The 27,032-nt window shown below is 53.7% G+C and overlaps 11 protein-coding genes across 11 annotated transcripts; 3 read left to right on the forward strand and 8 right to left on the reverse strand.

The window, feature by feature from the left end:
* Nucleotides 1-2,605: 2,605 nt before the first annotated feature.
* Nucleotides 2,606-4,308, reverse strand: BO80DRAFT_379347 (uncharacterized protein). The gene is made up of 2 exons (XM_025716773.1): nucleotides 3,167-4,308; nucleotides 2,606-3,113 (listed from the first exon to the last, which is right to left on the reverse strand). Exons 1-2 carry the CDS (start codon nucleotides 4,177-4,179, stop codon nucleotides 2,840-2,842), a joined length of 1,287 nt encoding a protein of 428 aa, XP_025576472.1. The 5' UTR covers nucleotides 4,180-4,308; the 3' UTR covers nucleotides 2,606-2,839.
* Nucleotides 4,309-4,876: 568 nt separating this feature from the next.
* Nucleotides 4,877-7,237, forward strand: BO80DRAFT_424066 (uncharacterized protein). Its single transcript, XM_025719185.1, has 4 exons — nucleotides 4,877-5,282; nucleotides 5,381-5,695; nucleotides 5,835-5,951; nucleotides 6,010-7,237. Exons 1-4 carry the CDS (start codon nucleotides 5,172-5,174, stop codon nucleotides 6,949-6,951), a joined length of 1,485 nt encoding a protein of 494 aa, XP_025576473.1. The 5' UTR covers nucleotides 4,877-5,171; the 3' UTR covers nucleotides 6,952-7,237.
* On the reverse strand, nucleotides 7,158-10,266 carry BO80DRAFT_40705 (uncharacterized protein). Its single transcript, XM_025717785.1, has one exon. The coding sequence runs from the start codon at nucleotides 9,998-10,000 to the stop codon at nucleotides 7,364-7,366; it is 2,637 nt and encodes an 878-aa protein (XP_025576474.1). The 5' UTR covers nucleotides 10,001-10,266; the 3' UTR covers nucleotides 7,158-7,363.
* An 862-nt stretch (nucleotides 10,267-11,128) lies between these two features.
* BO80DRAFT_40693 (uncharacterized protein) lies at nucleotides 11,129-12,333 on the reverse strand. Its single transcript, XM_025717780.1, has one exon. It carries the CDS (start codon nucleotides 12,176-12,178, stop codon nucleotides 11,555-11,557), a length of 624 nt encoding a protein of 207 aa, XP_025576475.1. The 5' UTR covers nucleotides 12,179-12,333; the 3' UTR covers nucleotides 11,129-11,554.
* A 26-nt stretch (nucleotides 12,334-12,359) lies between these two features.
* On the reverse strand, nucleotides 12,360-12,644 carry BO80DRAFT_443947 (uncharacterized protein; the record flags this gene model as incomplete). The annotated part of the gene is made up of 2 exons (XM_025721396.1): nucleotides 12,360-12,482; nucleotides 12,567-12,644. The coding sequence occupies 2 exons, from the start codon at nucleotides 12,642-12,644 to the stop codon at nucleotides 12,360-12,362; spliced, it is 201 nt and encodes a 66-aa protein (XP_025576476.1).
* A 4,189-nt stretch (nucleotides 12,645-16,833) lies between these two features.
* On the reverse strand, nucleotides 16,834-18,150 carry BO80DRAFT_433867 (putative inositol 5-phosphatase; the record flags this gene model as incomplete). Its single annotated transcript, XM_025720844.1, has 1 exon — nucleotides 16,834-18,150. The coding sequence occupies one exon, from the start codon at nucleotides 18,148-18,150 to the stop codon at nucleotides 16,834-16,836; it is 1,317 nt and encodes a 438-aa protein (XP_025576477.1).
* A 358-nt stretch (nucleotides 18,151-18,508) lies between these two features.
* On the reverse strand, nucleotides 18,509-20,611 carry BO80DRAFT_424072 (putative pyruvate carboxylase). Its single transcript, XM_025719186.1, has 2 exons — nucleotides 20,525-20,611; nucleotides 18,509-20,468 (listed from the first exon to the last, which is right to left on the reverse strand). Exons 1-2 carry the CDS (start codon nucleotides 20,566-20,568, stop codon nucleotides 18,554-18,556), a joined length of 1,959 nt encoding a protein of 652 aa, XP_025576478.1. The 5' UTR covers nucleotides 20,569-20,611; the 3' UTR covers nucleotides 18,509-18,553.
* Nucleotides 20,492-22,765, forward strand: BO80DRAFT_40714 (acyl-CoA carboxylase subunit beta). Its single transcript, XM_025717793.1, has 3 exons — nucleotides 20,492-21,394; nucleotides 21,457-22,039; nucleotides 22,119-22,765. The coding sequence occupies exons 1-3, from the start codon at nucleotides 20,765-20,767 to the stop codon at nucleotides 22,595-22,597; spliced, it is 1,692 nt and encodes a 563-aa protein (XP_025576479.1). The 5' UTR covers nucleotides 20,492-20,764; the 3' UTR covers nucleotides 22,598-22,765.
* A 179-nt stretch (nucleotides 22,766-22,944) lies between these two features.
* On the forward strand, nucleotides 22,945-23,711 carry BO80DRAFT_463832 (uncharacterized protein; the record flags this gene model as incomplete). The annotated part of the gene is made up of 3 exons (XM_025722621.1): nucleotides 22,945-23,079; nucleotides 23,147-23,589; nucleotides 23,700-23,711. Exons 1-3 carry the CDS (start codon nucleotides 22,992-22,994, stop codon nucleotides 23,709-23,711), a joined length of 543 nt encoding a protein of 180 aa, XP_025576480.1. The 5' UTR covers nucleotides 22,945-22,991.
* Nucleotides 23,712-23,830: 119 nt separating this feature from the next.
* BO80DRAFT_404383 (cytochrome P450) lies at nucleotides 23,831-25,665 on the reverse strand. Its single transcript, XM_025717680.1, has 4 exons — nucleotides 25,223-25,665; nucleotides 24,954-25,154; nucleotides 24,139-24,896; nucleotides 23,831-24,088 (listed from the first exon to the last, which is right to left on the reverse strand). The coding sequence occupies exons 1-4, from the start codon at nucleotides 25,596-25,598 to the stop codon at nucleotides 23,903-23,905; spliced, it is 1,521 nt and encodes a 506-aa protein (XP_025576481.1). The 5' UTR covers nucleotides 25,599-25,665; the 3' UTR covers nucleotides 23,831-23,902.
* A 106-nt stretch (nucleotides 25,666-25,771) lies between these two features.
* On the reverse strand, nucleotides 25,772-26,929 carry BO80DRAFT_424076 (uncharacterized protein). Its single transcript, XM_025719187.1, has 2 exons — nucleotides 26,649-26,929; nucleotides 25,772-26,525 (listed from the first exon to the last, which is right to left on the reverse strand). The coding sequence occupies exons 1-2, from the start codon at nucleotides 26,706-26,708 to the stop codon at nucleotides 26,028-26,030; spliced, it is 558 nt and encodes a 185-aa protein (XP_025576482.1). The 5' UTR covers nucleotides 26,709-26,929; the 3' UTR covers nucleotides 25,772-26,027.
* Nucleotides 26,930-27,032: the final 103 nt, after the last annotated feature.

Here is a 27,032-nt window from a genome sequence, read left to right on the forward strand (position 1 = left end):
TTCTTTGATGGCCTCTGAATGCACCGAGCCTATTTCACCGCAAACGCGTGAACCACGAGTTGCTTTGGTACCAAATGTGTCGCTGTCCGATGTCAGCTCCGTGGAGACTCTGCCAGTCAGTTTCAGTCCACCGATAGCCACGATCCCTGTGCTTCAACTGCCCGACGAGAATGTCGTACCGGCATCTAGCAGGACGGCGGCCAAGAGTAGTCCAGCAGCGGAAGTGCCGTCTCTCCTGGTTGCGGAAGACACCTCGGATGAGGGTACATTCAACAGCGCGGCTAACCCCAAACTGGATATCTCGCTCCCCTTGAGCACCATTTCTGGCAACGCTGTCCCACGCCATACGAAGCAAGCTTCGTATTACAACCAGGCAGACCAAGGTGCCCAGACGATCTTGTCGTCCAAGCAAATCGATCAGATCCTGATGGACCGTATTACGACTCGGCCATTGTCTCCACCAGATAGCGATAAGTCCAAGGACCAAAACACTTCTCCTTTCGCTACGCCGAAAGCCAGGGCCCGCCCAAGCCATCAATCCTCAGCGGCGTCTCTCCCGTCTCACTACCTGAGGCCTGGTAGTGCTGTTAGCCAGGCATCCAGCATCCAAAGCCACACTCTCTTGCCCGGGGACCCCAGGGAAGCCGTCTCATCGGCCGAAAAGAGGTCACTGGACCATCATCGTCCAGCCTCCCCAAGTTTTATGGGCCCACCTCTTGCCCCAGCGTCTGCCCACAGAGCGAATGTAGCCCAGCCGCCACGAACCCCCAACGACTCCGGTTTGCAAGTCGGAACTGCAACGACAACTTCACGGGTGAAGATGAGGCGCGAGAGCCACGTATCGCGAAGATCGTCTGTGTCGTCATTTGCGTCTGAAATTGAAGAACGGTTCAACATGCATCCTAACCCAGCGCTTGGTCCGCAAGGGTATGCCGCTGGTACAGACCCGCGAATGATCCAGGCAATCACTCAGACGATGATTGGAGAGTTCCTCTGGAAGTACACACGCAAGCATGTGTCTGGAGAAATATCTAACTCGAGACACCGTCGGTACTTCTGGGTCCACCCGTACACCCGCACATTGTACTGGAGCGAACAGGATCCGCAGAGCGCTGGCAAGAGCGAGCTCCGAACGAAGAGTGTTCTAATCGAGGCTGTTAGAGTTGTGCCAGATGACAACCCTTATCCTCCGGGTCTTCACTGCAAGAGCCTTGAAGTGGTGAGCCCTGGACGCCGGATCCGATTCACTGCAACCACCAGTCAAAGACACGAGACTTGGTTCAACGCACTCTCGTATCTGCTGCTACGTAACTCGGCCGAGAATGGCGAGGAGCAGGAGAGTAACGCTTCGTTGGAGGACATTGATGAGTTTAACCCTGGTTTTCGCTCACGCTCGCGCCAGACTTCCCGGCTGTCATTCTCGTCTTCTCGGAGTCGTACCGCCCGGAATTGGCCCAAGCAACGTGCAGGGTCCGTGCTGTCGGCACGCCGCACGGCTACACCTGGTCGCACTTCCCCAGCACTAAGTACGCCGTCTCATTACTCCGACCAAAGGCACAGCTCTGCCTCTCGCCTTAGTACAATCTTGAACACAACAATTAAGGGTTCTTTCGGCCGGAAGGGTCCCGGCTATGCTACCTCTAGTGTGCATGAAGGAAGCCTCCATACACATGATAGCGAGGAAGATCTGCGGCATATGATGGAAAGGCAGGATGATCGACTCGAGAATGTCCGAGCATGCTGCGATGGTAGGTGTTTTTGTTCTCTGATATTTCAAAGCTAACGACAGTACATTAGGCAAACATGATGTCAGCGCACTTTCGAGGACGAGTCGATACAGCCCCCGGGTTAATCGAATCCACTCTCACCATTAAGACGGCCATCCGGCGCAGTCGACTGATCGCTGTGGGTCTTGAGCCCTGCGGTCCACCGGGAGATTTGCCCCCTGAGTTTTCTTTCCCATGGTCCTAAGCTTTTGCATGAGTCTCTTTGCATTATCACCACTGTCATCCTTGGCACCCCATCTTGTTCGTTTGGTGTTTATGAGCGCAGAATCAGCGTCTGAGTCAGCTTAGCTGCGAGTTTGCATACCCCTGATGGGCACGTTTCTCCGTACCGCCCCTTACTATACTTAGTTTTTTAATCCCGGGGCCTGGCCTCATCACCTGCTACTGCTCCCCACTCCCGTACCCCGATCATTTCTGTCATTCATTTGCGAGCTGTTTCGCACAACCCGTCGATATATTTCCTATGTTGATACTCACTGCGAGCTTGACATACATGTGAACTTGGGTCACTCATTAACTCTGGCTTGGCTGCCATGGTCTTACTTTCGCTTTTTTGTCTTTCCTTTCCCGCAAGATACTGCGCAATTGCTTGTGCGGAATTGCCGTTGTGTACGATTGGCCTGTATTTCCTTGGACCCCCAAGAGGGGTGTGGTCTGTGATGGCGGGTTATATGGACCAACTGCCTTGGTCTAAAGGCCATATGGTTGGGTATCCATGTCGTTTATTGTGATCTTACATTGGGAATTTGATCTAGGTACCATTGTGCACCAAGACAATCCAAGATCTACGTACCCTCGATACCTACCCGTAGATAATTGATAGCTCATGTCTAGCGTGAAAACTACTTAGACCGCCATGAAACAAATGCTTAGAGCCCTGATCGGCATGGATGTCATTCTAGCCGAAGAGGAATATGAAAGCAAGGACCTCAGGTGTCCTGTTTGTTAGATTAACACATCAATCAACTAGGGTATCATCATTTTAGCCATATCGTCCCCCATCATGGCGAGCATCTCTGGTCCGTCCTGTGTGCTGGACGCAATACCGAGGCTCAAGTTGGCTTTGGGCGTCCTGGCGGCCAGAACTCGAGCAGATACTCTGCCTCCCAGGTCCAAGGACCCGTTTCAGACTCATCGGTATCTGAAACCGTACTCAGCGGACTCTCCGACGATCGCCGGCGGGGTGGAAGATCATCATAGCTCGCTAAAGCAGTAGGATTTGAATATGATTTCCGAATCCCTACTGGACCGGATTTGCGCTTTCGGGCAGTCGGTGGTGCGTTCTCGTGGTCGGAATGCGGATCATTCGAATGTTCACCTGGTTCGCTGGTACTATGGTCAGTCTAATGTCCAGGGTTTCGTACAGAGTACATACTGACTGCGGCTGCTGGGGTGATTGGCGATGTCTTCCTGCATCCCCGTTTGCGTCTTGGTTGGATAGCACGGTGTGATACATTAGCTTCTTTCGCGATTTTCCGGTTGATAGGCGGAGCATGTTGCCTGGGATTTCGGGAGTTTCATCGTCGTCATCGCCATCATTGGGAAGCCCAGATTTCTGGGGTCGAGTTTGCTCGGGGGACTTGGATGCACTCTTCTCGGCTTTCTTGCGCTTGGCTTGGTCGGTGTGGTGTTTGGATTTGCGGCGCGGGCTGGAAGTTGTAGTGTGCTTTGTGTCCATCACCTCCTTGTCCACGACATTGTTTAGAGCCGATCCGTGCTCGGTTGCTTGTCTCTTTGTGGTTTGTGACTCGGTCAAATCAATGACTGCTGGCTCCGGTGCACGATGGGCTTGCCGGCTGGAGGGTTGCTTGGGCGGGTTGTCCGACGACGTGGGCTTTGTCCGTTGCCGTTTCGCTGGTCGCTCTGAGCGCTCATGCTCGTTTCCCGTCGATGTATGCCTTTCTCGATCCGTATTCGGTGGGCCCGATCGCTGTGAAGAGGTCTTTTTGATCCCCAGAAGATCGTTCAATGAGCGGGTCGGCTGTGAGGAAAGCGCGGGCCGTGACGGCGTGACGGACGGAGTTGGTGTGTCCCCTAGCTGCGGCGGGGACCCATGACTTCTCCTCTTATTGCTATACAAGGCCGAGATATCCGTCTCTGTTCGTTCTACCGGTTCACAGACCTGAATGAGGGCCCCGTTATCTAGTTCGAGTTCGTCGCCGTCTTGGATTCCCTCATCATCTTGTCGCCAGTGGTAATCACCCACGAAATTCCCGGCAACGTCGTACGCCATGATGCGTTTATTGAAGGTGTGGTAGCGGAGGAACCCATCTTGCCAGCGCTTCGCTTTGCGTCGCATATCGTAGGTGTACAGGCAGCGGAAGCGGATCACGGGCGCGGTGTTTTGCGTCGCGGGGACGCTCATGCTCGGGGTGCCTCGCGGGGTCGACATTGTGGTGTGAATGGCGAAATCCAGCGCCAGGGCCCTGGGATGGTGACCCTGTGTTTGGAGACCATCCGGTCGTGGGAGGGGGATGGTGTTGCTTGGCTGGTTGGCGCGTCTGGAGTAGTTGGCGGTGCGGTGGTTCTGGTTCTGGTTCTGTTCAACCGCCGACCCGCGCGGATCACGGATCACGTATCGCGTATCTGCTATCAGGGAAGCCTGAGGCCAGCGAGTCCCGTGGTCGGAGCGGGAGTATAAACCCCCCCCTCGCTTTCTCTTTCTCTTTGTTCTTCCCTCCGAGCATCATTTGGAGGCACCATTGACCGATGATCCGTGAGGGTCCCAAGGCTCAATTCCAATTGGGGTCGTGGGAACTGGTTGCCTTGGCGGTGCCACTGGATATGGACACATTGCGCAACTCGTACCACTCGGTATACTCCGGCGGATGGAGTGCAGATTCCCTTCCCTTTATCAATGGTCGCGCTGTGCAAGCCATGGTGTGGCCAATGCCACTGGGACTAGGGTTCATTGAGTTGTGATCATCTACTGAGAAAGCTGTACGACGCATCTACTTATCTAGCGCACAATGCAGAATTGGTCTGCGGAGTATACTTCGTACCTGGCCGGGTTGGGGCCGTAATAACGGTTCCCCTCAGGGAATCACGATCGACACACCACTTGCTTGATAAAAATAGCCGGAGCCGATCAGAAATGGACTGAAACACGCCTGAGACCCTCTCACTGGAGAGCACCACATGTTGGCTGCGTCATCCGCCTGGGCTCCTTTTCGATCGATCCAGATACGCCGGACTGCCACTAGATGTTCTTCGTCCCTCTTAAGGCTGACTCTCTCCTTTCGGCCCCCCCCTGCCCCGCTGGCATTTTCGACTCCCCTTCATTATCTCCCCCGTGGCCTCGATGGGAATGCCCGTCCTCTCCTCCTAGTTCAATCTCCGCGCATCCCTCCCATTCCCCTCCACTGAGGGGCCTCCCGGCACACCATGCAGAGCATGCAGAGGCAGTTTGGCCGACTGATGAAGAGGTCGGCCGACGATAGCCAGGTGGCCATTCTTTTGAAGGACTTCGAAGAAGCAGACAAAATTCTGGGCAAGGTAACCAACGAACGAGATCCACCCCCCTCGATCGGGGTACTTCCTGCGGGGTTTGGGTTTGTTGATGTCCCTGACTGACAGCTCCCGCATTCCGACAGATCGTCGATTCCACCAGTGCCTGGCGCGACGCTTGGTCATCCCTCTTGACGCACCAAAATCGAATGCTGGCCGAGTTCGAAGGCCTGTATGCCCCCATCCTCGGTTCCTCCGACTCTGCCTCACAGAACGGCATCCCAACTCCGCAAGCGACCTTGGCTCGGACACACGAACTTCGGGAACAATATGAAGACCTACGAAAAGAGCTACTCGGGGAGATCGCTGCGATCGACGAACGGATGATCCGGCCAGCTTCGCAAGCTAGGGAATATCTAAGTCCAGTGAAGAAAACCATCAAGAAGCGGGATGATCGAAAGGTGCGCATTATCCCGCACTCAGGGAGCGCGGCCGCAGACAGCTGTCCCTGTTCCGCGCCCCCACTCAGGAACCAGCCTTTGCTCTCCATGCTCCTCCTAGTCAATGTATCCCCTGCTGACATTTCCCTTCACCTCCTAGTTGGATTATGAACGCTACCAAGGGCGCGTCGACAACTATTCCAAAAAGACCAAGAGATCGGAACGTGATAACGCAGCCCTGGTTAAGGCCGAGAGTGACCTTGCCAAGGCGATCGAGGTACGAGACACCAAACTGAGCACTCCGATCGTCTATGCTCCGTATCTGACAATCGTAGGACTACGAAGCAGCAGACGAGCACTTGCGACAATGTCTCCCACCGTTGATCGCCGCTGCATTCTCCTTGCTCCCGCGACTCCTCGCTACGCAGATTGAAATCCAGAATGCAATGCTGGCGCACTACTATACCGTGGTCCATAACTATTGCCAGGAGACACAATTCCCCTCCCCTCCTCCCCCTATGGAACAGGTCGTGCAGGAGTGGGAACGCCTCTGCCTCCCCATCCAGCAAGAGGTAGAAACATTCGGCTGCATCGTCAACGGCAGAACCGTAAAACTATCCCAAGCCCCCGATGACCAACGCCACGGCCCTCGCATCACCAGCCGTCCAGCAAACGGAACCTCCTATCGTCGACCCTCCGGTGGCCACACCCCGCCAATCCAACAACAGCGCCCGATCTCTCCCAACCACAAGCTCCCTCCACCGAAGCCCGCCTACGACAGGAAGCCATCACCAGTATACGAGACGAAACCTCGGCTCACAGACATGGCCCCTTCCCCCGCCTCATCCAACCTCACCGTGCCCTCGAATTACTTCTCGCCCCAGCCGTCTGCTTCCTCCCCAGGCGCCGAATCATACGTTTCCGCCAGCGAGAGCGCCCACCCGCCGTCCCCCGGCCTCTCCAGCGTTGCAGCGCGCACAGACTACTTCAGTCGGAACCAACACCCATCCAGCGTCTCGAGAGCGACATCTCCCGGCGTCAGTGCATTAGTAGCCGGCAAAAGAAAGCCCCCGCCGCCTCCCCCGCCGCGGGCGAATTCCAGTACTGCTCTGTACGTGACTGCCCTGTATGACTTCGGGGGCCAAAGTCCCGGTGATCTTGCTTTCCGAGAAGGAGACCGGATCCGCGTTCTCAAGAAGACAGATAGTACTGATGACTGGTGGGAGGGCGAGCTTCGAGGGGTGAAGGGAAGCTTTCCGGCTAACTATGTGGAGTAATGAGTGGGTGCGGTTGCATCTTGCAAATTGGGATTATCAGTTAAAAGAAGTCAGGAGCCAGATTTTATACCTAGTAGTAGTATTAATGTATTTTGCTCACTGAGTGTTCCTCGTTGTCGTGTATTGGGCCCGCCGGGAGTTTGATGCCTCATCTACTGTACTTTACTTTGTTGCAAGCGATGGCTGCTACAAGAACCGATGTCAATTTCACAATGATATGGTATGCTTATTGCCACTGTCACTATCACTATCAGAACTTAACTTGATATGTGGTGCTATCACCTGCAGTCCTAATCATTTGTTTGATCATCACAGCGCCGTTCATGGCCAGAGGAAAACGAAGTGTATAACAGATACTCTTTCCCGGCAGAGATACCAACGTAGACCTGCTTGTCCTGTTACCCTATCCTTGTTAGATGAACGCGCCTTCAGATGCTGCTTCGTCAGGCATCTCGGCCCCCGGTTGGTGACGGCGGCTTTCTAGGAACATCTCTACCATACGCTTGCTCGAAATGGGCGAGAACGTGCTCTGAAGTGGGCTATCTTGATTTGTGACATCGCGATACCGACTCTCAGCTCTGAGGTTCTCATCTGTCAGCTTCTTATTATCGCGGACGGCACGTGCAGATCTGCCCTGGAAAGTTTTCAAGTCTCGAGTTCCTGGAAGCTGTCTGGAAGGGTGCCTCCCTTGCTTTCTGCTAGTTGCTTGCCACTGACTTTTGTCGGTCGCGTCTCTTCTTGGGGTCGGGGACTCGGGAGTTCGAAGACGGTTAGTCGATACCAAATGTACTGGCGATAATGCGGTGCTGTTAGATCGTGTCTCAGCCTGGTTAAGAAAGAAGCTATGTCCGCTGGAGTTGCTTGGTATCTTTGGCGAGCTTGAGGCCGAAGGGGGGGGTGGACGCAGGGGAGTATTGGACTGCTCCTTTGGAATTGCCACTGTTGTGCGTATACTTGACGACCGGCTGAATGGACGTGAAAAGTTATTTCTTGCAGTTACTTTGCAAGTGGTCCACATATCATCTTCAAGCAACCCATGTCGAAAGTCCCCTTTATCATGAGCTGGGGTCCGATAGGGAAAGGCCGTCCCTTCGTCATGGATTTGTGCATCTTCTCGGTAATGATATCTTGCTGGTGCAAGGTTCTCGGTTTTCTCGATTCTCGCCATCTGAGAGTGCATCCATTGTTGCCAATCAGCACTCGGTCGCTGTGACCCCTGGAGGCCCGGGCCGAAGCCCCGTTTCGGGGAACTATAAGCCGTGCGCTGGCTCGCAAAAATTGTTGCCATGCCTGGCTCCTCCTCTGTTTCAGGGCCATTGGTGGCTATTTTCAGGTCCGTCGTGCTGGGCGAATTTCCACTAGTCGTACGCGAATAAACGCTAGGGGAATCGAATCCTGTATCTGGGCTCTGCGGTGTTTCCATGACCACACCCTTTGCGTCTTCTTCGTGCGTCTCATTTGCATGGATTGACGAATCCCCGTGACTAGAGTCGTAAGGGTTATGAACTTCACCTTCCTGCAAGTGCTGTGGTCCGTGAATACGCTGAACTACGCGTTGCGACGGCTCGCGAGGAGTCATCGTATCCGCGTAAGCTGTCGTATATGATCCCGGAGTTTGGATAGACTCATCGCTGGCGATGAGACGGATTGTCTGCCTACTACGACGTGTATACATGGAGGGCGCTGGAGTCGGGATCGCGCGGAGCTCCTTGACGTGACCAAAGACGATCTCCTCGCTTGCGTTCTGCTTATTGTTTCCATCAATGCGCTTCATCAGTGCGGAATATAAACGCTGGCTGTCGATCATACCGTCGGGTCTGATGGGGCTCCATCTGGTGAACGAATCGTTTCCAGACGCTTCGGCTTTGGGAATCGAGCTCTCCCGTTCGTTGATTATAGATAAGGAGCTGCGGTCCCCGGCTTTAGGTGTGACAATGGTATTTGCTATGGTCGAGTCGGCCCAACTCGTGACCCGAGAGCGGCTTGTGGCAAGACTTTCAGAGCTTCCAGTTCTCCTAATTTCGTGGTGTGGCACGGGACCTTCAGCACCTTCCGACGGCGTCATGTCAGTCGTCTCGGCACTTTTTTTCAGGGAGCCCGCGTGCATCTCGAATACAGTTGGCTGTGCCTCCTGGGCCCGTTGCTGATCATAAGATGATGTTTGTTCAGTAGGTAGATGGACTGAGGGCTTGGAGAGCCCTAACACCCTTTTCAGCCCTTTCTTAATAGACGAAGACAGTGATCTGGCTTTTCCATAGGATGAGGTGTTAACAGTCCTCTGCGTCGAGGGTATGCTTGCTGCATCTGCATCCGATACTGCGGTACGGAGCGTTTTCCTAAATGGCTTGTGCTCCCGTCTCAATTTAAGGACTGGTAGTGATGATTTCCTGGATTGGCACAGATGGTCCCCTGACTGCTGATAATTATTGCGTGCCAGTTCAATCGCCGCGTCGTGACTCTTTGCATGCCGGAGAGCATCAGAGGCTCGGTTGTCCCCCCGAAAAAATGACATGGAGCGCCTCAATGTGCCACCTGCGTGCGGACTAACCTGGGATTCCACTTGCCCCGCGAGATTTTTATTCAGGGAGTCAGGAGATGATAATCCATAGGTTCCGCGAGAATAGCGCTGCCCAGTCGAGAACATCGATCGAGTCTTGCGAAGTCGTCGGTAGGAAGAAGGCAAAGCAGCAACACCGGCGTCGAGCCCTCGAAACTCGCTTATTGAAGGCAGAGCGGCTGATAAAGATGGGTCGACACTCGAGGCACCCAAATTATCGGCCGTAGATCGACGAGAAGAAGTCCCAGGACCAACCGGGACATTGTTAGGTCTTTGCGGGGGTTCGGCCGAGCGATGTTTCCTCTGAGGCACGGCCATGTTACTGGGACCGCCTAAAGCATCATAGGAGCATTTGGAGCGCAGCATAGCTCGAGACGCTGCGGTAGTAGCATGAAGCCTCGCAAGCTCGGGGTCAAAGGGTTCGGTTGATTGGGAACTGTGATGGCTTCTCCTGATAGATCGAGACGATCGAGATCTCCGCAGATGTTCCATGGCGTTGATATCAGATTAGAGGGAGATCCGTATTCTGAACAGGACGTATGATAGAGAGGTGATATAGATGTACTAGAGACGGTGCTCCCATCTGCAGCGATGTATTCAGATTGATGAAGACCATTGTTGGGAGAGTCGGGGGAAGGAGCTGGCTCTTGCCAGTTCGGTACATGTCGTTGGATCCGCGTTGGTTGCGGCTTCCCTGATAGTGTTCCATAAGCCTGAGCCAGATCCTGCTCCTGCTCCATCACCGTCTTGGTAAACATGAGGCTGTTTTCGCTGGTCCCCCCATCCCGTCACCCTCAAATATCGGGCCGTAGTCATCGAAGCCCCTGAATCGGTATTTCGTCAGTTCATGTTGTAAACCACGGCCAAGCGCATCCAACCTCACCATCGTGGCCACCTCCGCGCCTATTTGGCACTATTGCTACTGAAAGTAGTGCTGTGGAGGTATCAGAAGCCATGTGAATGTGAGGCTTTTACAGCATCTACATCAGGATGTGGCCACCTCACTATTCTCGCTCTGGGTTTCTACCAGTTAAACGGCGAAGCGTGGGGGCAAGCCACACACAGCCTGAAGTAGGAAACCTCCTCGTACCCGTATTCAAGGTCTACATTGGGTCGCAGGAGGAAAAGCAGGGATCGCCCGGAGGTTAATTCCCAACGACTCCACTGTTGCACCAATTGGTCAATATGTCGCATTTGACCAAAGTCCGTCACCGATCTTAGGCTGAGTAGCGCTTCCCACCTCCCTGTACATAGGCATCATGAGAGTGAGCGTTTCATGTACAACCGGTCTGTGGCATGCCAGTCATGACATAGCCTTGTGTGACAGGCATTGGTGCCCAGTCGAACCACACTCGGCGCATGGTGAAGCTCCACTTGGTCCATGGCCTAGATGATTGCAGAGGACCGAGCCTGCACGCCTCAAAGGGACAGGACTGCTAGAGTCCGCTTGATCGACATAAGCGTTGTTCTCCGCAGATCTCAACCCGTTCCCAATCCCTGATTCAAGAGAATAAAAGGATTGACAGGGTGAGCCGATGGCCAATCAGGAGCCATGTAGAAGGTTGGTTGCACAGTGCGGAGTATTCAATGAGTCGTACCAAGGGAAATGCCGTCCGACGCCGTGCTAGTAGATGGACAAGGATCGGAGCCGTCCAGTTGCAGCCAGCAGCTTGATACTAGTACTTAGTAGTAGCACTACTCAGCGGAGTGGCTCTGGCTGCCTGTCACCTGCCAGTAGCCGCGTTGTTCTTCCTTTCGGGAAGCCCGAGGGACAACGCATGCGTCACGGCCTCGCCGTCTGGTCGCCGCATTCGCGGTAGGGTTTATTAATCACCGGGAAATAAATAAGAAAAGGGTGAATAGAGAAAATAAAGTAAATCAAGAAAAAGAAGAAAAAGCAAAACCCCGTGATGAGCCTCGTTCGGCCGGGTTCTAGCCCGGAGTCCAGGGCCAGCGATCGGCATTTATTCCCGGAGTCCGGAGTTGGAGTTGGAGGCGTGGGAGGAAACCCCGGCGCCGTCAGCCGATCCCCTCCCATTGCTTTTCCTAAGGCCATCGGAGAACAAAGAAAGTGGATTCCAAGGGTATAAAATATTCAGTATCCAAGAGGAGATAATAGATCGTACAATTAGCCGAATGGGTATGGAAATCGACCAACGATATCACAGAGCACACATGACATGACAAAGAAAAAGTACACGGTAGTGTCGGAACCAGACAAAGACAGCAAGAAGAGGAGGAAGGGGGAGGAAAGGAAGAGAAGGACAAAAGAAGAGACAAGGGCGAGACAGATCCGCCGGCACCACGGCGTCCCTCCCACAGCAGAGATTCCCAGCGGTGCGCCGTCCCTGCTGAGCGGAGGGCCATCTTGGGCATATCTCGCCACTGTCCCTTCCAGGTCCAGATCATAGCCAACCAGTATTCCACCCAGTAGCCCATTAATAAGATATAGATAACCGATGCCGTTCCTATTAAAAAAAAACATCCCAGCAGATACACCAACCTACTCGTTCGCCCCCACACATCCTGCCCTATCCAGATTCCGCGGGATCGGGAGGAGTGAATGGTGCGAGAGCGGGACAGTGCCAGACCGCCAGGCATAAATGAAATCGACAAAGCCGCCCTTGCGTGGTATAAAATAGATGATCGATCAAACTCCCAGCAATGCATCAAGTCAGAGCATCAAGCCGCACATGGTAAGCGAGAAGCGAAGCGAAGAGTAGGCGAGAAAGGCACCCAGATTCCGTGGGTTTGGTCCCAGCCGGCAGGACCCCGGGGAATCTGCTTGGAGGCCCCGGAAGACCTCTGCACCCTTCTTAATTCAAAGCGCCATGTGATCGTAGCAGTGTCGTTATAGGTAGCGCTCGATCTCCTTGTATGGTGAATCATTGAGGAGCTCAGATGGCAGGGCTCTCCGGTAGTCTCTGGGCTGGGCAAAGGGAGATGACGATAGAGGCCGACGCAGCTTCAGTTGCTGGAGATGACATTGTTAGTGTTGGGTTTGCGTACAAGTCGTGCGGGTGAGCTCTGGAAATCCCGTCTAGGGCCGATAACATACCACACAGTCAGCGCATTTGCCTCCTTGGATGTTGACGCGGCCGCGGCAACCGCGAGGATAGTTGGCGCAAGAGTACATGACGATTGTGGTGGTTGGAAGTGCGCAGGTGCTGGTAGGAGCCGCGGTTCGATGGAAGATAAATCCCGTCAAGGGAGCTTTTCTAGGGCTGGGGCTTGCTGTCTCGGAGCGGAGCAAGAAGGGGAAAAGGGAAAAGTAAAAAAAGAAGAAAAAAAAATAAGCGTCAAAAAGCGCTGGAGATAATGGATAATAATGAAGGAAGGTAAAAAAAAAAAAAGAGCAAAAAAAATTCAAAATAGCCCCAATTGCAAGCCACGGGGCAATTACGTCAAGATCGCAAGGCCGTTGTCTTGCAGCGGCACCAGCAGGGGGAAGGAAAAAGGAAGCGTCCTTAGGCGCGCCGGCCGGGGTCCGTTGAGGTTCTAGCGCTGAGGTTGGGCTGCGCCACTAAAGTGGGTGGTGGATGGGGCGAGGAGAGACAAAAGTGAAGACGTGCAGCAGCAAAGGAATGAACAATTAAGGAGTGCAAGGAGATCAATCGATCGATCAACGGTCAATTATCATACAGAGGAAGCGGAGGGAGGGAACGTCGAGGGGACCTAAGTAAGAAGAAAAGGAGGTAAATTTGAGGGATCTCCGATTTATATCAGTAATGGAGATCTATGCGAAACGTCCTCAAGGAAGATCGGGGTAAAGGGTCGTCGAAGAACGGGTGAGCATTAGTGATAATAAATTCAGAAAATCCTCAAATAATATAGAGCAACCTATACGAATGGTCGTAATAGGCAAAAAAAATATTAATTTTGGGTTCCATGGCATCCAACGGGCCACGGGACGGGGCAAGATGGAGCCCGTGTGTATATTGTTCTGATGCAGCCCTCGAATTGGAATCAGATTTGACAAGGTACCCTATGGTTACTGATTACTACCTTGTGGTGCTGGTGACAATGGTGGCGATGATGGATACTAATAAACAAATCATAGACCCCGGCACTTACTATCATTCAGCATTCGTAATTTCCAGGAAACCACAAGGCAGCCTTCGCTTGTCATCCTGGGTATCACCGACTGCTGGGCCTTGGCGCAAATTATTTTGTTCCCTGTGATATTTACGGGTATTCCACCCGCCATTGGTTGTTCGAATGCCCAACCGTGGACTCCGTGTTTCCCGGCTGGTTGTTTTCAAGTGATCCAGAATGGGAGGAAAGGAGGGGGCAAAAGGAAAAAAAAAATGTTCCCGAACACACCTTACAGCTGCCCCCCCATGTAACAGCCTGATCGCCCGAATGACTCGCAGTTTTGGCCCCTGATTGAGTGAATGATGGATGACTTGATTGCAGGGCGGCGTGGGCCCTGTCAGAAAAGTGATTTTCACGGCTCAACCATGCATAGCAGAGCTGTTGACTTGGTCGCTTAAGTTGAACAAGAAGATAATAATTGGGTGGCCCACTATTGCTAACAGCCGGCATCACGGTAGCCACTGAAGTTTCGGATAGATGAGGGTAATAGAGCCGTAGCACCAGAGTCTGGATCTTGGGCCCGAACCGTCGCACCAAGAAAGTTTCCACAGTTTCTGGAACGTCGACTGAGCTTCTTCTCCTTTTCTTCTTTCCGCCTTTTTTTTCCCATTTAATTTTTTCCCCTTGGGGAGGGGCCAACCCCTCTCTTTCCTCACTCCCAGTCTCTCCCCCCTTTTGCCCTCAGCTTTAGTGCGCAGTCGGCTGTCGGAAGACGCGGGAAATGTGACCAATCGAAGGGCTTTTACTGTCTGGTCTTTGTCCTCACCCTGGCATTGCCATAATAATAATCCATGCAATCATTCATTGTTACTTCGATCGGGTGAGTCAGAAGACAGCGTAGGTAGGTCTGAATGACACCGACCTGTCTCCTCTTCCATGCCCGCATCCTTGTACCCTGTGTGCTGCCTCTGTAGATCATTCTCAATTGCCTTGTTTCGGCAGTTATCGTTGCTTTTCCGATGCACTCCCGCGTCGTCCGGTGTCTTGACGTCCCTGTTATCCTTTCGCTCAGTATCTACTCCGTAGTACAGTCAGTGGAAGTCGCCAGGTTCCGCACCACTGGGTTGGCCAAAGTGGGGGAGACATAAATTGACGACTGCCGCAAAGCCGTGGACGGTAAGGTAAATCCGTAAACCCTGCCAGGTGACGGGGGCATGAGAATTCGTCTCGGAGACCAGTCCAGCCATAGAATAATAATACGATCAGCAACTCAGCCTTGTCAAGCGCCTGTCGGGCTTGGCTCTGTCCACCAGTATTGCTGGATCCGAGTGTGGACTGCGAAGCAGACCCAAGGGAATCATGTCAGGTGAGCCTGGGTTCATCCCTTCAGCGATTGGCCCGGTTGCGCCGTACTCCGTGCCCAGCCATCGGTTTCAGCGGACCTGACAGTGACAGTGGGCAATGAGGCCTGTCTGTTCCAGGGCCGATCCAGACATGCCGGCCCGGAGGCCCAGATCTGGGCCGTCCTTGTGCTGCGTGGTTGAGCATAGAGACAACGGGATACTCCGTAGAGGAAGAGAGATGAGGGGAAATGGAGGCAGTGAGGCACCGCGGGAATCAGACCTCGCAGTCACTTGACCTCCAAGGGATCATGTGCCTACAAGCCACCATCCGGGTTGCCGCATTTTGCCCCTCCGCAAGGCATTCACGGTCCTGTGAGGTAACACTGGTCGGTCTTTGATGGATTCCTACTCCGTTGACCGCATGAAAAGAATACGATGCAGTCCGACAGGCAACGCGGCGGGCTTGGTCTGCTTCTTCCTTCATCCATTTTGCTCCCTGCCAAGGCCGAGTTTTGTTGGACAAGGCTCGGTTACTCTGACCGTACTCCATTTTTATCTATCTACCTATTACTACTACCTATATCTAATCCTTACTACCAAGCCAGGGCACCACCGTATGACACGTCCCTTGGGGCCGCCTGGCACGGTAAATTATTGCCAATTAATCCAGCGATTGAACAGCAAATTATTGACTTTCGATATATTAAACCTTCCCGTCCCGGGCCATCAGAAGAACATTAATACTACTAATCTACGGACTAATAGGAATGACAACCATCATCGCCATCGTCATCACAAGAACCGAAATTGCTGTCTGTACCCGAGTCCGGTCGGCCAACGGTGTTGGTCACCAAATGGTTTCACCAGTGAGCAGAGCGGGCCCTCTACTCCTAGGCTCGACCAGATTCCCAGTGGGAGAAAACCCTTTCTTTAGTGCGCTCTCACGGTCTCACCTGCTTCGCTTCTCTGGCGCGGGTACCCGTCCCTCTTTCTGGATCGCCTCGACCTTGTTTCTCCATGCCATAATTACCTGAAACTAGCCCGTCCGACTAAATCCGCTCTATTGATTACTACTTCCTAAATGGCTTTTCTAATTCTAGCAGCCCATCGTATATATAAACTAGGCATGGAATCACGTAGGCACTTAGGCTAGATGCCCGATTAGCCGTGCCTTTCCCATACCACCCATGACGAAAATACCTACACTATCCACTAGCCTGGACGCACATCTGAATCCATACCCACCGGGTCGCAAGGCTACGACCAAGCCCGTCAGACGGTCAGTGACCCGATCTAACCGGGGCCAAACTTTCTTCTGTAACGGCTCCATCGTCGCCCATTCGGGTCCGCCGAGCCTGACCTGGTCACTACGAGGTTGTGGTTGTGTCTCCGGGCCAGAAATTGGGCAACCTCAAGCAGAAGCCTAAGTCTTGGCTTATACACGTGCAACTAGTGATAACCTAGACCAAAAACACTCCGTCCCTGGGCGGGCATTACTGTCCAGAATCTGGGCCGGATTGAGCCTCTTCGTGTTGGCCGCGCCTGTCCTCTTCCAGTTCCTGTCCCTTGCCATCGGTTACCGACCGTTCTAGATCGATTACCAGTCAGCTGACTCGGCACATAGGTAGTCCAACGCCATAGCTTGTCCGGTCCCACTGCAGCTATGGATCCAATCTCATGTCACCATGAAGGCGACGCCGCCGCCTCAGACTGCCGCTTGCCTGATCGAGAGTCTGAGTGTCGCGCGCGATACATTGGAGACAATGTGGAAACCGGCAGACAGAAGGTGTGCATTGTTTGAGCGTGAAACCCGGACACCGTGGGGTACCAGGGCAATCACAGTTCATGTCGGTTTTGCATTTGGTGCCGGAGATCGGTATGATCGGCACGGGGCACGGTTTCAAGCAAAATTCGCAGGCCTGCAGGTCTGCAACGCACCAGCAGATCTCAGACGTTAAGTAACGATCGAAGCACGAGCCATGCCCCTAATAATCCTACGGTCGATGCGAGCAACAGGCCGTTTCCCTCCCAGGTTAAAGCCAAATACGCCAAACAGCCCACCACAAGCTCCTTTCTCCGCGCTATATCGCGTTTAGTCCTCCATTCCGGGTCGATCAGAAACGGTGGCTCCAGTTGCGCCGCATTTTCTGGGCGCACTGATTGCGCAGGGATAGATACAGCCAGAGCGACGGCGCGATGGTCAGAAGTTGGAAACAATGGCAGGGCGTCATACTTCAGAGGCTTGACCTGACCTCGCTTGCCCATGTCGGGTGGAGAATCCAAATATAACACACGGTCACACCAACTGGGCCAGCGGGTACTCGTCCACTGCCAATCCGGACGTGCATCATCCGCAGTTGGATCGCTTGCAGCCTGACGTGCTGCCAACGTATATTTGTATGTTGGGGGGAAGGTGATCGGTGCTTCTGACAGTCCATGGAAACAGCGGGACTGGCCCATTTCGCAGGAAAGCTGATCTTGTTTCAAGAGCTGCGAGTAGTGTTGAGGGTCAGAAGGGTCTACATTCGCCCGCGGGAATCGGCTATGGTCATCTGGCCGTGGCGATACATTGGAGGTACGGTAATTGAGGTCACCCGCTAGGAAGAGATAGCTTGTAGACATATAGATGCCCCGCTGCCCTTCTTGTAGCATGGGCGCATTTTCCGACCCGTTGGCCGTTTCGACGATTTCCCGATCCGCCGAAGGTGGGGAGCGAAAGATGAGTCTTTCAACCAGGCTGCGCCAGTCTGCATTTCTCCGCTCGACCGCATACTCCATGGGGGCGAGGTGCGCAGCGACGAAGGTGAGGTCCACAGGATCGCCGGCCGAATTCGCGGCTGCGTAGGCAACCCGTGCCCCCACGGCGCCCTTGTTGCCCATCTGTTGGAAACCAAAGCCTACGCGGGCCGTATCGACAGACGAAACATGTTCGGCCACGTCCGACCGAGCGAAGACCATCAGCCCCGTCATGCCGGAGTTGTCGGTCAGAAGGTTGACGTAATGAACATCCCAGCGTTGGGCCACTGCACGATCCACCACTTGTGTCAGGGATGAGAAGTACGGAGCAAGGAACGAGCCCCCGAGGAATGCGTATGCGATGGGTGCGATTTCCTGCAGGGACAGCACGATGAAGTCGGGGGCGGTGGAGGAGTTGGAATCATCGGTGAGGGGCAAGGCATCGAAAAAATGTCGGGAGAAGCGGTCGACATCGACTGGGTTCCGAGCGCAGTTGAAGGTAAGAAGGTAAAGGGTAAGCGAATCCATTATTGCAAGAGAAAAGGAGTGGGTTTATCCCCGACCGCTTGGAAAGGACAGAGAAGGGGGGCTTGGAGATAAGAGTAGTGGTGAGTGAGAGCTCAGAGCTGGGAGGGAGACCTTGTGAGGGAATGAGAGAGCTGGGAACATGTGACGATCAGTGGATCCGTTTCCGGGGAAAGATCACTTGTTGACCACCATCACTATTCCTACTACTATCTCAACTCTCTCAACTCTCGAGACTACTACATTATAAGCACTAGGATAGTTGAGATCAATTCCGATAACGCTGTCATATACCCATCTTCCTCGGCTCTTGGGTCTGCATTGGCTTTAAATTGCACCAGTAGTACTCCGGACATTAGTGTGACTGTGGAGACATATATACTTCCTAGTGCTAATCTACCCCGTTCTACAGTTTCCCTTGCAATCCATCTGTCAACTCAACCAACAGCATCCCTTCCGCCACATCCTCTTCTTCATCCTCCATCTCATACACCCATTGTGCTCGGCCTGCACGCGGACTGCGTACCTCGACTTCCATTTTCATCTGCATCACGAATGCTAGCACCTGGTTCTCAGCGACTGGATCCCCGGCAGAAACAAGGACTTCAATGAGTTTTCCAGACAGAGGGAGAACAATATGGCGCGGATTGCTCATATCTCCGCGCCGATGCGAAGATGACAACAAAGCAGATGCTGCGGTTGAGGTGGCTGCCAGCTGTAGTCGATAGGCCGTGGAAAGGTTGGGTGTCTGATACTCAATCTCGGCGGCAAGCGAGGTTGGAAAGTCGTTTTGAAGCACACGTGTGAGCTGGATATGGTGCTGCTGTGGCTGTGACTGTCCAGGTGAGTCAACTGGTGCAAGTCTAATAGACCATGCATCCCCTCGCCGGAGCAAGAGAGTCGAAGGAGGTACACTGGGCAGTGTAGAGGGACGGGCTCCCTGTGCGGGTGTTTGGTTACGGACCGATTGCGAGACACTTGCCCCTCGCCGCAGTATTTGGTCCATGCCGGTTTCTAGCCATCGTGTGTCTATCCTACCAGCGATGAATTCTTCATGGCTAACGATTCCTCGCAGTAATTCCAAGTTAGTCCGGATACCGGCTACTTTCGTATCTGCAAGTACTCGTCGAGCTTTGAGCACTGCCCCCTCCCAGCTAGACGCTGTGACAATGATTTTGGCCAGCAGGTTATCTAACTGCGCGCCTACCACAACAGGGCTTGTTCCTGCCGTACCAACATGGGTGTCAAGTCGAACCCCATGGCCGCTCGGAACGACCAACTCGGTCACTTTACCTATGCTCAGGGCAAATTGATTGCGAGGGTCTTCGGCGCATAACCGGAGCTGAATCGAATGGAGATAGGGCGTAGCCGATTCCGCAGCCGGGATATCAAGCTGTGCAAGAGTGCAACCTTGAGCCAGTCGCAGCTGTGCTTGTACTAGATCCACACCGGTAATAGCTTCAGTGATGGTATGCTCCACTTGAAGTCGTGGGTTTATCTCAAGGAAGTAGAACTCCCCTTGCTGCTCATTGACCAGAAACTCAACTGTCCCTAGAGATCTATAGCGGATAGCTCTAGCCATGCGCAGTGCCGCATCCACTATTTGCTGCACGAGAGCCCGGTTCTTGATCAAGGATGGTGCTTGCTCAACCACCTTCTGAAAGCGCCGTTGTATGCTGCAGTCGCGCTCCCATAGATGACGCACTTCTGTTCCATCGCCTAAGATCTGCACCTCTATATGGCGGAATCCCGTCACGGCTGCTTTCTCGGCGAAGACAGTCTGCGATGGCGACTCATTGGCCGCTCCGCGGACCGCACTTTCCAGCTGGTCGTCCTGCCGCACCAGCCGTATTCCTCGCCCACCACCACCATCAACTGCCTTGACAATCACAGGATACTGGACTTGCCTTGCGAAGGCTTGAACTGCTGCTATATCCGCAGTGGGGTGCGTCATTGCTGGTAAAACAGGAACACCACACTCCATGGCTAGTTGCTTTGCTTGAAGCTTGTTGCTTGTACGAGCCAGAGCTTCCCTCCCGGGACCTATCACGGCTATCCCAGCATCTTGCATGTGGGCGGAAAAGTCTGCATTCTCGCTCAGAAAGCCGTATCCAGGGTGCACAGCGTCGATTGCATGATCCCGAGCCAGATGGACTAAGAATGAGATGTCTAGATAGGTAGCAACGGATGGGATGAGCAGAGCCCGATCAGGACGGCCAATTTCACAATGGGAGCGATCATCATCCGTATATATAGCAAACACCTCTGGAGGAGGGGAAAGCTCGCGGGCGGCTTGGATGATGCGCACGGCGATTTCACCTCTGTTTCGTCAGTCTAGGACCTGTGTGAACACTACTATGTCAGCAGAACACCGTACCTATTGACGACCAGAAGCCGCCGAAAGGGCTTCGTGGAAGGCATTATCTCCCCGGTTGATGATTGTTCAATTCCACGTTTAACTGGGCTAGGATGGTCGTATGGCTGGGTTGCAGTGAACTCCATGCCTCGGACCTCGGATCCGATCTGTCAGCTCTACCCCTCAGGAACAGCCCATGCAACCGAAAACAGAACCAGCAATTGCGACTCATGCCACAGGATTTAATCTTATCTATACATCATGTCTGACGACGGAGGCTCTAAAAATAAACATGACGCGCAGTCTCGACAAGCATCGAAGCGACTCCGTCAGATTTCCTCGCATCTGCCACCCGACTACTCCGATGTGCTCTCTCACATCAACACTCTTCGCACGCTAGTTGCAACGCCAGACCCTTCCCGTCGAGGATATATCCGTCAAAAGCAAGCCGGGAAGCTGTGGGTGCGCGAGCGCCTCGAACAACTCCTGGATCGCGACAGTTTCCGAGAAATTGGCTCACTCTCCGGTACAGTGACATGGGAGAAAACGGGTCCCATGCGGGAGAGGCCCGTTTCCTTTGTGCCAAGTAATAACGTCCAGGGCATGGGGAGACTGCAGGGTCGGCAGATCCTTCTAACAGCGGATGATTTCACCCTTCGCAGCGGACATGCCGATGGCGCTTCACACGAGAAAACGATTTATCTTGAGAAGCTGGCGCTGGCGCTGAAACTGCCGGTGGTAAAACTGGTTGATGGAAGCTCAGGCGGAGGCAGCGTCACTACTATCCGCACGGCGGGCTGGAGCTATCTGCCGTATGTATCGATGTACAAACACGTCGTCGAGCAATTGAATCAAGGCATCCCGAACCTGGGGGCGGTTGTCGGGCCGGCTGTAGGTATCCCCTGCCAATGCTACCCTCGAGCCGAGGGGTGCAATTTGCTGATCGACTGTAGATTGGTTTGGGAGCTGCGCGTGTTGTATCCTGCCATTTCTCCGTCATGGCCGCCGACGTGGGATCACTCTTTAACGCCGGACCAGAAGTGGTTAAGGGGGCCACGTTCGAGGAAGGGCTGGATTTCCAGACTCTCGGCGGCCCAACGATCCATTGCACGAACGGCACGATTGATAATCTTGCCGCCAACGAAGCCGACTGCTACGAGCAGCTGCGCACGGTGTTGAGCTACCTGCCCAATTCTGGTCGGGAGGCACCGCCAGTAATTACCACGGACGACCCTGAAGATCGAGAGGACGAGGCACTGCGTCGAGTTATACCCCGGCGGCAGACGCGCATGTATAACCCGCGAACGATCATCACTAGTGTCGTGGACACTGGGTCATGGTTCGAGATTGGTGCGCTCTGGGGTCGCACTGCCATTGGGGGTCTGGCTCGACTGGGAGGGCGACCGGTGGGCGTGATTTCACTCAATTGCGAGGTCAATGGAGGGGCTTTGGATGCGGCAGGAAGTCAGAAACTTGCTCGCCTACTGAAGCTGTGTGATGTGATGAACCTGCCTATCTTGCAGTTCATCGACGTTCGTACGTAGTATTTCCTGATGCAATCCATGCCCTTCCCTTTCTAGCATCTGAGCATTCCACTCGCTGACTTGGTACACAGCGGGCTATGCTATTGGCACAGTTGCCGAACGCACCGCCACCATGCGTTGGGGTGTGGAACTAGGCAAAACCTACTTCACCACCACGATCCCATTGTTTAACGTTATTACACGACGAGCCTATGGGGTGGCCGGAGGACTGATGCTAGGTGCTCGCGATCCAGTCATGCAAGTGGCCTGGCCATCAGGTCAATGGGGCTCCCTGCCATTGGAAGGTGGCATTGAGGTCGCCCATCGCCATGAGCTGCGCGAGGCAGAAAAGTTGGGAGTGAAAGAAGCTCGATATAGTGAACTAGAGGAGGAGTACCGGCGATTGATGAACCCAGTGCGGACAGCGAATGCATTTGGCGTGGAGGAGATCATCGATCCGAAAGATACTCGGCGGGTGTGTTGCGCATGGGCGCAGCATGTGTATCAGACCATGTTACCAGAGAGGTTGGCCGATCGCGCAGCAGGAAAAATCCGGCCGGTTTTTGCATAGGCTAGCTGCATCGATGCACTGTAGATATTTATCCATGCTGCCGTATGTCATAAGGAGGGAATCGGGAAGAAAGATTCATACTGCGTTAAGTTACCAACTGAGACCACCAAGACCCCAACAAATTAACAACCCACTGGGTTCTCACGGCTGCCCTTGACCCTGAAACCCCACCGCCATTCATTTCGGTTAAATCGGGGTGCCTGGCAGGTGGGGAGCCATTCAGGGTCCCGGCTCCCGGAGCTTCGGAAATTAAGCCCCTCGTCCTAGTAAATAGGGTCCAGCAGGGGTCGCCAGTTCATAGATATAGGCTAACGGACTCCCTGTCAGAAACCCCCTAATCTGAAGCACCTGATTCCACAAATATCTGACTGACAAGTCAGTCAACACCAGCATCATGAACTTCACCATCATCAACGGCCAAATCTACACCCCAGGCCTAGCCATCATCGATGCCCCCCAGCCCTATACTCCCCTCGGAGGCGGTTAGCACTCCTACCCTCCTCACATCCAGTCTAGATACCGACCCTAACCACCCATCACCACAATTAGAAACCCTCCAACTCGCCCTCGACATCTCCGGCAACGGCCACCTCCCCACCACCCCACAACCCACCGCCGCCACGCAATTCCACTCCCTCACCATCTTCCTAACCTCCCTCGCCACAGGCAAGAACTTTACCATCTCCAACGGCACCACTCCCACCACTAATAATACCTACGTCGGGCCCGTCCTGGACCTTGAGCCCTCGTCGACGGTGAAACATGTGAATTGGATATGGCCTGCTTGTTTCGTGGGCACCGGCCAGGATGATGGCGGGAAGGGTTCTGCTCGCGGCGAGTATAATATCTCCATTCATCAGGGGTTTCGCTGGGAGGGAACGGATTATTATACGGTTTTTGATTTGCCGGTTGAGGTGACGAATGACATTGCGGAGGGGGAAGGGAGGGTGGATTGTGGGGTGTTGGAGAATGAGTGGGTGGAGTGGGGGGTTGTGAGTAGGAGTAATGATTCTTTGCCGGGGCAGCCTTGGGTTGGGGGGCAGACTGCAGCGGGGTCGGGGGGGAGTGGGAGTGGGAGTGCGAGTGGTAGTACTGCGACTAGTACCGGGAGTAGGTATCAAGGGAGCATGAGGGGGTGGGTTTTGTTGGGGATGGTTATGGGGTTGGTTATGGGGTAGGGGTTGATGTGAGATAGGGATTGGGTTCTTTCTCTTCTTGTATGTAATTCCGGTTAAGCCAGACGGTACATATTGAAAATCATATATCATATAACGGGTATTTGATTGAACCAACAAGAACAACACTCTACGAGCTCTTCCGCAACTCGGCCTTGACAACAAACTCAGTCGATTTCACGAACCACGTATTCCGCGTCGTCCATGCTTCATTTTCCAGCTCAAAGTCAAAGTCGCGCACAATCCGGGGAATCAGTTTCGACATTTCCAGAATCGAGATATGTTTGCCGATGCACGTTCTGGAACCGAGACCGAACTGCTGAAGTTAGTGGTCGTGAGGAAAGTCACAGAATTCAGTGCACTCACCGGCATGTACATCTCATTCATGACCTTCAGCGTCTCCGGATTGCTCTCCGCCTCGATCCACCGTTCCGGTCGAAAGGCTTTGGCATCTGGAAACACCCGTTCATCGTAGTGCGCGACCCAGGTGTTGATTCCAAGGACTGTTCCCTCGGGAAAGAAATGCCCACTGATCTCAGCACCTCCAGCGGGGACGACCCTCCAAAGTGGCAGACCAGTGGCACTGTGCATGCGGATTGCCTCCTTCATCACGGCCTGCAGATATGGCATCTCCTGGCTTTCCTTGAATGTCACGCGGGTGCTGCAGCGGCCCTGTTCGGTAAATTCACTGATCTCCTGGCGGAGTCGGCGGAGGACAGTTGGGTTTCGCAGGAGTTCGTACATGATGGAGGAAAGACTGACTGAGGTCGTGTCCGACCCGGCAGTCAGATTCGATACCCCCATCATTAGCAAGTGGCGATCGCCGACTTTATTCGGGTCTTTATCCCGGGCGAGGACCATCTTCTCCAAGAAAGCTTGTGTCTGCAACGCGCCCTGGCCTGTCTCGGGGCTACTTTTAACGCGGCTATTGAACTTCTGGATCTTGTCTTCGACGTATCGGATGATTAATGATCGTCCACTCGGTCCTGACAAGTTGAAGCGGCCCAGGGTATGATAGAGGATCGAACGCCACTCCGGATAGATGCCCACCAACGTGCTGAAGTTCATCACTTTCTCGACGGCGTTGATCGCACCTTCCATATCTTGTCCTTGGTCCAAAAATCCTGGGCCTGTTAGTACTGTGCTCGATGATGGTGGATGACTGTCAGGGCCTCTCTTACCGAACCGCTGTCCAAAGGTGATATCTCCGATGACATCGAACGCATAGCATTGGAACCAATGACCCAGGTTGAAAGACTCTCCCTGCCGAGCGAACTCAGCCACTCGTTGCGTGAAAATATCAGCGCATCGGTCAACAAAGTCCTCGTAGTGAATGAGGGAAGTCATGGAGTAGAGGCTGGAATACCGCTTCTTGGCTTCGGCTAGTTTGCCACATGTGTTAGGTGACGTGTGATCAAACAGATCTATACAGCTGGAGAGCAATCCATACCATGTCTCTTGATATTTCGATCCGCAAACAAACTCGTTTTGTTGGGGTCTGGATGGCTCCATCCATCGTACCAAGCGGACTTGGCGAACTGACTCCCCGGGCCGTAGATGGTCTTTACGGCCGCCCGATCACTGATACTATAGTGATTTGGCGCAAGACGGACGACTGGACCATAGCGGGCATGGAGGTTGATATTGTCCCACTCGAAATGACCTTTTCGGACGTGGCTGAAATACCACAGTCGTGTGAAGCGAGCAAGGAAAGGTCCGGGAATGGCAAGCAAGTAAGGGTTGACAAGGGCTGTGCGGATTAGCCGGGCGAGACGGGTCGCGGTATAAAGGATGAAGGGGAGAATCAGGAGCACGAGAAGATACATATTCGGAGAGCTGAGGTAGTACGGCTGGGGTTGTATGTCTCTTGGTTGGAGGCTGATACTTGGCTAGTACTTGGCTACTTGGCGGTGCGGGGATTGATGAATTGTCCTGCGCTTACTACGACGATGTCTCTGGTTTGAAACCTAGGAGCCTGTCGGCCCGAGCATGTAGCTTATTTGGCTTCACTAATTTCATAGAAACTCTCTTAACTCCGACCCTAACTAGATACCTAAGAAACGCTCCATCATCATCAATAGACCCTGTAGGCCAGATCCTTCAACCCGGATACATACATCGAATATATCATGACGGGCATACTCAACAAATAAAGACGTATTAAGACAGAAAAATGAGAAGTCATTTCAAGAAGCGAAAACGACGGAGGGGAGAAAATGAAGCCTATGCCAGCGTGGATCCTTTCCGGTCCATAATCAAGGCCGACGATCGCCCCAAAGTCCCACGATGCCCATCGCGAGTGCAAAACCGGAGAAAACGGCCCGCACCCGCTGGAAACGACGTTCCGTGTCCATCTCCTTCTGTACACTCTCGCCGTTGATGTTCTCCTCCGCCTCAACCACTACGATATCCTCTTCTTTCTTCTGCTTCTGAGCAGTCCCGCGGCTGCATCCCATGTCGTGCAGAACGTCCTGAATCCAGACCACAACACCGTCCTGGCGGTGGAACCAGTAATCCATACCATAAGAGCCAACAGTGGATGTGACGCACATCCAGATCAAATAAGGATGCTTGCGGTGCTTGGAAGAGAGGCAATACGCGAAGAGGAGACATCCGTTGGCGATGTTGGTCAGGCGCAGGCCATGCTTGCGGTTCAAGCGCTTGACTTCGCCGAGCGAGCGGGAAGCAGTTGTGGCAGTGGGGAGAAGGTTCAAGGATGGAATGGCGACACTGGAAGCAGAGTATGACAGGCCCTATAGATGATCGATGTCGCGTTAGTTGGGCTGGGATAGACTGGCTTGCCCGGCCCAAGGAAGACTTGACCTCCCTTGCAGCAGACAATCCTAGCGCCAATAAGACAATGGAAAGGACCGTACCGTGAGTAGCCCAAGGGAGACTGTGCCCACGAACTTGGAGACGGTGATGGGGCACGCCATGACGGTCGCGAAACGGGAGTCGACAATGCGACCGGAACGCTGACACTGGGAAGGACTTGAATGCTAAGATTTCTCTCACTGGGTTAGTGAGGGGTGGTATCGATGGCTGATCCCCTACGGCAACGGGTAGGATGGGATGCGGAGAGCGATTAGGACTCGAAGGAACTAGCACCACCACGAAGCCATAGAAAAGTTCGCGATGGCAAGCCGACGGAGTGACGTTGTGACATGCTTTGAGGCGGAGGCAGCCAGCCAATCACCGGGCTGGTGTTACTGAGTAATTCCTGAGGCTCCGACTACGACGGCGACACTAGTCCTCCTCCG

This window comes from Aspergillus ibericus (genome assembly GCF_003184845.1).
Source record: "Aspergillus ibericus CBS 121593 unplaced genomic scaffold BO80scaffold_14, whole genome shotgun sequence".
Classification (NCBI taxonomy): Eukaryota; Fungi; Ascomycota; class Eurotiomycetes; order Eurotiales; family Aspergillaceae; genus Aspergillus; species Aspergillus ibericus.

Coding starts and splice junctions, on each gene's coding strand:
- BO80DRAFT_379347 (XM_025716773.1), bottom strand. CDS start 4,179: ATGTCGACCCCGCGAGGCACCCCGAGCATGAGCGTCCCCGCGACGCAA. Junction 3,114..3,166: donor CAATCACCCCAGCAGCCGCA/GTCAGTATGTAC, acceptor CCATAGTACCAG/CGAACCAGGTGAACATTCGA.
- BO80DRAFT_424066 (XM_025719185.1), top strand. CDS start 5,172: ATGCAGAGCATGCAGAGGCAGTTTGGCCGACTGATGAAGAGGTCGGCC. Junction 5,283..5,380: donor CAGACAAAATTCTGGGCAAG/GTAACCAACGAA, acceptor GCATTCCGACAG/ATCGTCGATTCCACCAGTGC. Junction 5,952..6,009: donor ACCTTGCCAAGGCGATCGAG/GTACGAGACACC, acceptor TGACAATCGTAG/GACTACGAAGCAGCAGACGA.
- BO80DRAFT_40705 (XM_025717785.1), bottom strand. CDS start 10,000: ATGGAACATCTGCGGAGATCTCGATCGTCTCGATCTATCAGGAGAAGC.
- BO80DRAFT_40693 (XM_025717780.1), bottom strand. CDS start 12,178: ATGCATTGCTGGGAGTTTGATCGATCATCTATTTTATACCACGCAAGG.
- BO80DRAFT_424072 (XM_025719186.1), bottom strand. CDS start 20,568: ATGCCTTCCACGAAGCCCTTTCGGCGGCTTCTGGTCGTCAATAG. Junction 20,469..20,524: donor CGGCTTCTGGTCGTCAATAG/GTACGGTGTTCT, acceptor CTGACGAAACAG/AGGTGAAATCGCCGTGCGCA.
- BO80DRAFT_40714 (XM_025717793.1), top strand. CDS start 20,765: ATGTCTGACGACGGAGGCTCTAAAAATAAACATGACGCGCAGTCTCGA. Junction 21,395..21,456: donor GGGCGGTTGTCGGGCCGGCT/GTAGGTATCCCC, acceptor GATCGACTGTAG/ATTGGTTTGGGAGCTGCGCG. Junction 22,040..22,118: donor CTTGCAGTTCATCGACGTTC/GTACGTAGTATT, acceptor CTTGGTACACAG/CGGGCTATGCTATTGGCACA.
- BO80DRAFT_404383 (XM_025717680.1), bottom strand. CDS start 25,598: ATGTATCTTCTCGTGCTCCTGATTCTCCCCTTCATCCTTTATACCGCG. Junction 25,155..25,222: donor TCGAAATATCAAGAGACATG/GTATGGATTGCT, acceptor GTGGCAAACTAG/CCGAAGCCAAGAAGCGGTAT. Junction 24,089..24,138: donor TGAATGAGATGTACATGCCG/GTGAGTGCACTG, acceptor TAACTTCAGCAG/TTCGGTCTCGGTTCCAGAAC.
- BO80DRAFT_424076 (XM_025719187.1), bottom strand. CDS start 26,708: ATGGCGTGCCCCATCACCGTCTCCAAGTTCGTGGGCACAGTCTCCCTT. Junction 26,526..26,648: donor TCTCCCTTGGGCTACTCACG/GTACGGTCCTTT, acceptor GATCATCTATAG/GGCCTGTCATACTCTGCTTC.